This window comes from Haemaphysalis longicornis, unplaced genomic scaffold, assembly GCF_048455015.1.
Source record: "Haemaphysalis longicornis isolate Haplotype H1 unplaced genomic scaffold, Haemaphysalis longicornis Haplotype H1 scaffold_1, whole genome shotgun sequence".
NCBI classification, from domain to species: domain Eukaryota; kingdom Metazoa; phylum Arthropoda; class Arachnida; order Ixodida; family Ixodidae; genus Haemaphysalis; species Haemaphysalis longicornis.
The window spans coordinates 275,716,663-275,725,724 of record NW_027526203.1 but is presented as its reverse complement, the minus strand read 5'-3'; the positions used below and the strand labels follow the sequence as shown (position 1 = coordinate 275,725,724).

Genomic DNA, 9,062 nt, shown 5'->3' with positions numbered 1-9,062 from the left:
GGAGAACCTGAAGGATGAAGAATTTGATGCTGACGTTCTGGAAGCCATCGATTACGACGAGCGTATTTGCGCCCTGAGAACGCGTGTACGCTTCTGTGCAAGCCAAGACTCTACCGCAAGCCCCGTCCTTCAACCTCAGGCGTCCTTGTTCACCACCCGCATCGCAGCCTCAACTATTTGCTCGTTCCCCAAGGAGGCCCGGCGGCCAATGGTCCCGGGTGACGTGCCGCCCGTCCGGGAAATGACTGGCACGCGGGTAGAAGAACAGGACAACGGCGACGGAGGCGCTTCGGCCTTTCAGAACGCCAAGCAGGACACCGAGGTGCTCAGCCAGGGAGAGAGGCTCCAGCAACTGCGCAGTCCCGCTGCTTCCGTGACTGCAGTATCGGGGAAGTCTCAAGGACACTCCCGGGACCTCGGCGTCGCTGACGCGGCTATCGTTTCTGAGACGGCTCAGCAGCCCTTCCGTGCATCTTGCCTAGCCACCGAGACTTCTGCTTTGGAGATGTCGAAGTGGCCCCAGAATGACGCTGGTGTCACAGACGCAATTCTCACTTCGGAGACGTCAATACAGCTCTCCCACAACCCTCGCATCGACGACTCGACTTCCGGTCCGGAGACCTCTCACCGGCCTTGCCATGACCTTGGAATCGCCGATGCAACTCCCGCTTTGGAGGCGTCCCTGCGACCCTGTTGCGATCGTTTCGTTGGGGACGCAGCTCACGTTTCTGCAACATTTCAGCAGCCCTGCTACGGTTCGCCGACTGTTTCGTTGGGTCCGGCAACGAACACGCGATTCGTGGGGAAGGTAGACCCGCTTCAGGGGATAACGAAGCGGATGATTCTCCGGCGCTCCGTGAGCGAGGTTCGACTCCAGAGGCGAGCAGCGGCCGCTCTCATACTATCCCGTTGGTGACGAATCCACGCGGCGACACAGAACGGTTGCTTCGGTGGTGGCGACCCCTTCTTTGGCGAGCACGATTCCATGCTGGACGCGCCTTTCTGCTACGCTTACGCGCCCGACCAAAGTAAAGTCTCCTTGTCCGCCGATGAAACAGCATTGTTACTTCAGCGCATCGATCGATTCGTGGAGGCCGGACAGGATATGAGCAAAGCGACAGTGATACTGCATTCGCTGTATGTTCTCTGGGCACTTGGTTGCCCGCATCATCTGTTTCCTTTCGATCCTGGCGGCTGCCTTCTGGCCGAAAACCGTGAGCACAGCTTGTTATCCCGGGTGACATACGAACATTCGTAGTCTTCACTTTTAGATGTGTCACTTTGACCCAACAACCCAGCAAGCGCTCGTTGCCCGTGCCGCTGCCAGCTAGCTCCTAACGCGCTTGGCGGCGGCGGGAGTGTGTTGAGAAATAAAGAAACGCAGGCAGGGGGCGACAGTAGTCGGAGAAGAGGAAGAGGAGGATCAGGGGGGGGCACTGCCTCGCTTATCGACTCGATCACCACATCGGAAGCCAGACGCTGGTCTTCTTTCGTTACATGCACCCATCAAAATAACCACCCATGTCCACATTAACCTTATGTTTATGCATTCCACCCCTTTTGCAATAGCTCTTGTAAGCGATCTTTAAGGTAATAAAATGAAACGAAATAAGTACATCTGTCAGATAACTGCGCGCTGGCGCCATACAGATTGTTACTTTTCTGGTCTTGCCTATCGCGCGAGGATAAATCCATTCTCGGCGAATTGCAGTCCACCTCTTCGTGACTTATCTTCTTCGCTATTGCACGCATGGCCTTCACAGACACCCGAAGTAGTCTCTAGAGCAGGTATTCAAACTTACATCAGTGAGCGGGCCTCAGTCACGAAATTTGGTCCCGCAGGGGCCGGGAAGAAGGTCGAAACGAAGGAGGGGGTGGGGGGGTAACATTTGAAAGAAACAGGTCCTTTCCCAGATCTTTTAAATATGCCGGGTTGTGTCTGAATGAAATTTGGCGTCAGCATTCGAGGATCATAGATACCTATCTCCAGGATGACTAAAATCTGGACGCTGATTCTGAAATATACAATATTTGTTACACAGTGAATTGTTACCCCTATATATAGCCTCCATAGATTATGAGAAAGCATTTGACTCGGTCGAAACCTCAGCAATCATGCAGGATTGTGGAATAGGGCTGTGAACGAGCATTACGTAAGAATATACTAGAGGATATCTACGGTGGGTCCAAAGCTACCATAGTCCTCCATAAGGAGAGCAGTAAAATACCTATAAGGGAGGACGTCAGACAAGGAGACACAATCTCTCCAATGTTATTCACAGCCGTTTACAAGAGGTATTCAGAACATTGAATAGGAAACAGGTGGGCGTAAGGGTTAATGGAGAATACCTCAGTAACCTCAGATTTGCTGCTGACGTTGCCTTGCTAAGTAACTCGGGGAACGAATCGCATAACATGATTACCGCACTGGACAAGCAGAACAGAATCCGCGGCCTGAAAATTTATTTGCAGAAAATTAAAGTAATGCACAATAGCCTCGGGAGAGCACATCGGTTTGAGATATGTGGTGAGGCAGTGGAAGTGGTAAGCGAATATATCTACTTAGGCCAAGTTGTGACCCCAGATCCCAACCATGAGGCAGAGATAATCAGAAGGATAAGAATGGGGTGGAGTGCATTTGGCAGGCATTCTCAGATAATGAATGGCAGCCCACCATTGTCCCTGAAGAAGAAAGTGTATGACAGCTGCATCTTACCGGTACTCACCTACGGGGCAGAGACTTGGAGGCTCACTAAAAGGGTTCAACTTAAATTGAGAACGACTCAGCGAGCAATGGAAGGGAAGATAATAGGTGGGACAAGAAGAGCGCGGAGTGAGTCAGGGAATGAACGCGTGTTAATGACATATTAGTAGAAATTGTGAAAAAGAAATGGGCGTGTGCAGGGCATGTAATGCGAAGGCAAGATGATGATGATTTATTCTTTTATTAGGAAGGGGAGGACCGAAGGTCGCTGGAGGGAGAAGAGGGGGAATAGGGAAGGAGGTAGACGCCCACTAAATCACGCTCGCCAGGCCACTGGCAACGCCAAACTGGGCTAAGGTCACCAGGTGTTGAGAATGTTCGAGAATGTCCCTATGTAATGCTAACCGTTGGTCATTAAGGGTAACGGAGTAGACCCCTAGAGACGCAAGCGTGTCAGGGGGCGGCAGAAAGTTAGGTGGGCAAATGAGATAAAGAAGTTTGCGGGATAAATTGGTCGCAGTTAGCACAGGACCGGGCTAATTGTAGATCTATGGGAGAGGCTTTGCCCTGCAGTAGGCATAGACAGGATGCTGCTGCTGCTGCTGCTGCTGCTGCTGATGATGATGATTTGTTCCACTGGCCGGGCCGCGTGTTTGAGACTCCTGCTTTAGAGTCTTGAAGAAGCGTTAATGTAAAAGTAGCCCCCTTCTCATTGGGAGAACGAGAGAAATAACTTTATTGCTTGACAGACACGTATCCTAGACGTCAGCCAAGAGCCTTTGGGCTCTGGCAGCGTCTTCGGCCGGTTGTATGGCCCAGTCTTGATCCGCTGGGTCGGAGTTGAGCAATTCTAATCAGGGGAAAGAAATGAATGTGCTACGGTGAATACTGCCAAAGTGTTAAATTCTTGCATGCCTTTATGACAATTTATTTGTCTTATCATTGGCTCCAAACAAGTAAACATTTAGTACACTTCTATTCGAGAACACACACTCTTACCATTCACAAGAAATTAAAAGCAGTTTAATTAAAATCTTGCTTTCAACTCAGTACTGCATTATTTAGTTTGAGTGACAGATACAAAAGCCGTTGACAGAGTTCTTTTCCTGTATTATGACTTTATGGTAACATCATTCTTTGCGACAGGTCCCAGGGTTGAAATTTTAGATGACTAGCACACCTTCGTCGTTCAAGGATAAGGAAATGCGTAAATTCGGTATCTAAAGGGGTATCCCCTGAGCTGCCAACTAGGACCGTACTAGATACGTCGAGGCACGCGTGCTTTGCGCTCTTGGACGAGGAGCACACAACGTTCCTTGTTCGACCCGGGGGATAAGGGCTGTGAAGCAGGGTGTTCTGGGCAATCCGGCACGTGCCCTCATTCCGCCCACCAGCCCTGACAAACTTTTGTGAGCCCAGTCTGCTTCTTTCGGCATTCTTACAGCCAATAAATGAGCTCCCGAGCCTGGTTTTGTGTAAACTTAGTTCAGCATACGTTATACTTTTCTTGAATGAAACCAACGGTTTTTTGCTACGTGCAGACACGCCTTCCATAAGCCTTCAAATAATTTTTGTACGATGTCTGGTACGGTGCCTGAGGCGGAACATGTCTTACACCTGCTTCTTGGCTCCGTTAGAGAGGGCAAAAAGTAGCTTTATTGGCACCGCAACCCCGCGATCCGTTCATGGCGGGTCCGAGCCTGCGCGCGGGCAAGGGAGTGCGTCCCCCTTGCAAGAGAGAGGGGACCCTGTGCCGGACTACTTTATTCCTCCGCCCCGCGCGGGTCACGTGGGGCGCCCCCCATCCCGCCCCGGAAGAAGATGCTCGCTCCTCCTCCTCCGAGGCCAAGGCGAGCTCTTGGCTCGGGGCCCCAGCGGGACTAGTGAGGCTTCGCCGACCGCCAGCGAAGGGCCAGGCGCGCCACTCACAGCAGCCAAACTCCACGGCTCGCCCCCGCTGCACACACTTCTCTTGGGCGCGCTCGGGCGGACGGCGCGGCTTCGGCCACACGCACCAAAGTACACAAAAGCCAGACACGACCAGCAGCCGCGAGCAGAAGCACCGTTTCCGAGCGGCCCGAGCCAGAGGAGCGTCTCGTCTGCGCCCCGCTGACCATGTCAGCCCCGCGCTGCTGACCAGCATCAGTCAACTCGACCGTCGCCTGGGTCCGCAGAGATGGAGGCCCCGGGCCTGGCCAAACGGTAAGTCCTCGCCTGTGGCACACGGCAAGGGAGCAGTTTCTTCTCCCTTGCTTCTTCACGCTGTCCCGTTTCTTTTTGGCCGCCACCAGTTTCGTTTTGCCCCTGGAGCGTCGCTGAGTGGTTATTGAAGAATATACGAATGTCTTACTGTCGGGGAGCACGTATCTTACAGATTTTGTTTACAATATAGTGCCGTCAACTTGATTAACAATATTATGGTATTTAATCAAGCTCTAAATGTTGCGCAAAAAGTCTGCGGTGTTTTCTAGTTTGTACACACCGAATTAGTTTCTAGTTTCTTTTGTACGAATTTCTTCACTCAAATCATTTATTGTTCTTTTCCTTTCTGCCAGATGGCTCCTGCTAGCATCGTTCGCACTGTGCTTCTATAGTGCACTGTCTACTAATTATCCGGTAAGTTGTCTTTGGCGCGCGCCGGTACTACGCATTGTATTGGCGCGCCTGTGCCTTCGTCGTGCCGTTCGCGTCCGTCAGGAAAGTGAAACGGAAATAAGGCAGTAGGTGCGGCAAACGCTGTATGTTATGGAAATGAAAGCCAGAAGAGTCGGGACAAAGCGAAGGGAGGTGTCATTCTCGTTTACGCAAATGTACTGTTTCGCGCACGTGTGCCGTCTGCTACCTGCCGCGTTCGCCGGCCACTTCCGGTCGCTGCTGATCGAGCAGTCCCGCCGGGAGGCGCCGAGCCCAGGCGCGCGGAGAGGGTAAACCGGCCGAGTTTTGCCCTCTCTCATCGCGCCTTGGGCGTCGGTGAGGGGCTTTCGCTGCTCCCTATCGTTTCGCTTCTGTCGGACTTCCTAAACTTGACATTTCTCGCCGCTTGGTTGTGCTGCTGTTAATTGACTCTCTAATTTGGCAGAAACCGGTGTCAATTTAGGTTACTCAGAACTTTACCTGTGAGATCGTGTGCACCTTTACGTCACCACGCAAAGCTTCGCGTTTACTTTTTCTTTTAATCTCTTCCTTTTCCGCTTTCTTCTGCCCTACTTCTTTTAAGGCCTTTACACCCATCTCCCCATCCCCCCAGAGTAGCATGTAGGCGGGAAAATGCCGGCAAACCTCTCTGCTTTCATCTAATAAAGAGCTCTCTCTCTCTCTCTCTCCAACCAGCCATGCCCTCGAGCCGGCATCAGATTAGCCTCTTCCGTGTTCCTCTCCGAGGCCAAGGGTTGGCACAGTGGTGAATTCCAACTCAGGGCAACGAGGGAAGAAGTGGGAAGGGGCATTTACCCTGTAAATAACATGCAACTAACAAGCAAAGCACCGTTTCTCCAGCTGAGGAGTGAAATGGGCTTCAACTGCGCCCTCCCCCACCCCTAACCGGCCGTGGTCCGACCTGTTTTCCGGCGTCGTTGATTAGTGGCTATTTGCGGTCAGCGTTGCAAGTTTTGGGCGCTTATGACAGCACGCAATCATGTTACGTCGCCGAGATATCTTTCTCTGTCTCTATTTTCTCCGGCGGGGGTAGATAACTAGGCCCTGGATGATTTCACGAAGAGGTGCCTGTTTAAGAATTGAGGTGTGTGTTTATTATTTTGTGTATTTTTTTTAGAGTTTCCACTGCGCCGGGTTTAAACTGCATCATATATGATTTGCGCGAAAAGGAAGTTAGAACCGTGGCAAGTAGCTCTTGCGTAGTGAGTCAAGCTGGATATTTTTGCAGTTGCCGCAGGCGATTCTATTGGAATACGTATCGAAAGAGTCGTATGCCACCAGGTAGTGAGACCATCCTTTGTTTACGTCTGTAAGTGTTGTAAGTTAATAGTGACAAACTTGTGAAAAGTTATTTCAGCATTGCCTTCTAAGAATTACCGTAATTCCGCATTCATAAGGATAAAACTATGTGATCTGAAATGCGAACATGGCAGTGCTTTACTCTCGAAAACTTCATTAGCGTATGCTTCACCACAATTCGAACAATCACTGCGGCCCGTGGAACAGAGGCACTAAGCGACAATGCATATCCCACAATCTAAATAATATGATAGGCGCTGCGACGCCCCGCGATGGAAAACCCCAATTCTTGCATGCGTAGTGACAGTGTTAATGTATGTAAGTCGCATCGTATCTTACACCCCGTCATCCACCATATTTGCTGTATTGCCACGCAAGTAGGTTATTCTGGTGTCTTCTGGCGAAGCAGAACCATAGGAGCTTTTAAATGAGATTAGATTCGATGGCTGACGCTTTTGAGATAGCTTTTCGCCCACTCTACTAGTAATCCAGGCGATATAAAGTGTTCTTATCTGCGTTGTCCTGCACCCTGGTGGCCACAAAGAGAGTTGTTTCGAGTACTCAACAGCTTACAGAATTTCTTTTTCAGTGATGTTTATTAGCCCCTCCCACGCGCCGCGGTGGCTCAGTGGCTAAGGCGTTCTGATGCTGTGCACGAGGTCGCGGGTTCGATTCCCGGCCGCGGCGGCCGCTTTTCTGATGGAGGCGAAAAGCAAAAAAGCCCGTGTGTTCGAGATTTCGGCGCACGTTAAAGATCCCGAGTTGGTCAAAATTAATCCGGAGCCCTCCACTACGGCGCGCCTCATCGCCTGCGTTGCGTCGGCGCGTTAAACCCTACAATCAGATCATTATTAGCCCCTCCCGCTCAGTCCGTCTTTCCGCATTCATACCCACGTGTGTAAGCCAGAACAACCCGAGGACGCTGGGAACTCCATTTTCGCTTGACGACGGTTATAATACCCCTCTGATCATAGCCGCATCCCATTTTAGTAAAGTCTGCAACTACGTACTGACGAAGCCCAAGTGAACTATTCGACCGAAATATATTTGGTATTCATGCAAAATCATTGTGCAGGGAGTCGAAGTTGCCATTTGTGGATGTATTCCTTGATAGTGCGGATGACGAGGTAATAATAATAATAATAATAAATAATCATTATATATATATATATATATATATATATATATATATATATATATATATATATATATATATATATATATATATATATACAGCGAGAGAGAGAGGATAAGGCGGATTCATTTAACCGGGACTTCGTTGTCAAAGAAAACGACGACAATAACATAGATGCTGTTCTTGCAGGAGGCTACGTGGCAAAGTAGACATTATTTGCAAAACTAACGTAACATTCATTAACTTTTGTATTGCTGATTTTCAGGCCCATGATATTACCAAAATGGATGGAGGTAATTAGAAACCAAAACTGCCGCCTTAAAAATATTCGAACCAGACTTGTGGTTAACAATAAGTGCCAAAACATTTGCCCTGCCTGAAATACCTTAGCGTTCCAAGTCACGTCTGGCGCCTACCGTCAGTTGCGAAGTATGACGGGGAGCACCAATGTGCTTAGAAGTCAACTTTGGAGACGGTAATCTGTAACCGCAACTCATATTGGGGATTAATTCATATGGGCCAGTGTTATTTACTACCTGCATCCAATTTACAAGATATAAACATCACTCTAAGCCAGTGATCAAAAAGGTTGCCTAATTAATTTATTACTTTTGGCAAACAACCATAGGCAAGGTACGGACCATCTGCAAAAACGGCAGCTGTGTTACTATCTCAGCTTGCTTTTAAAACCTAAGGAATATGCGTCACCCTGTACAGAGTGTCAGTTTTGTCAACGCAGAGTGTCAATTTAATCGAATCCCTACTCCCCCCCACCCCTATCAGGAGCCATAGTCAACTAGCCATATTCTGTATAATTCTCTTCCCAACATGCAACCCATTTAGTAGGAAGCGTGTGGAGTTTTTTCCACGCCTTCGGCGTGGAAAATCCGAAAAATATCACGTGACGGCGCCTCCGCGCGCAAAAACGCGCATCGTAAAACAATGCCCTCAAACAGGCTGCCCCTGAGTTAGCCAGAATGAAATAATCAAAAGAAAGAAAGAATAAATCGCGACGGAGTTTGTGCCTTATCTGCACACGCGCCCCGCGAATCTTGCTGCTGTTGCTCCTTCCATGCATGCCATTATCAAGGTGATGCGCTGTCTCTTCACGCGGTGACAGGCGAAGCAGTTGCTTTCAATCAACTTATTTGGGGACGCTGCTTCACAATCCGCGCGGAAGCGCCGTCACGTGGTATTTTTCATATTTCGCGGGTTTTCTTTATCAGTAAGAATAAATGAGTACGCAATAAGTTCGTCGCTGAAAATACC

At 49.6% G+C, this 9,062-nt stretch overlaps 1 protein-coding gene across 1 annotated transcript in view; it reads left to right on the top strand.

Moving 5' to 3' along the window:
- The first annotated feature begins 4,577 nt into the window (after window positions 1-4,577).
- The window catches only part of Col4a1 (Collagen type IV alpha 1), a 70,555-nt gene continuing 66,070 nt past the window's right edge, over window positions 4,578-9,062 (top strand). Inside the window, exons 1-2 of the mRNA XM_077678284.1 lie at window positions 4,578-4,906; window positions 5,260-5,320. Of these exons, the coding sequence (XP_077534410.1) occupies window positions 4,881-4,906; window positions 5,260-5,320 (87 nt within the window). The 5' untranslated portion in view covers window positions 4,578-4,880. The remainder of the gene's footprint in view (window positions 4,907-5,259; window positions 5,321-9,062) is intronic.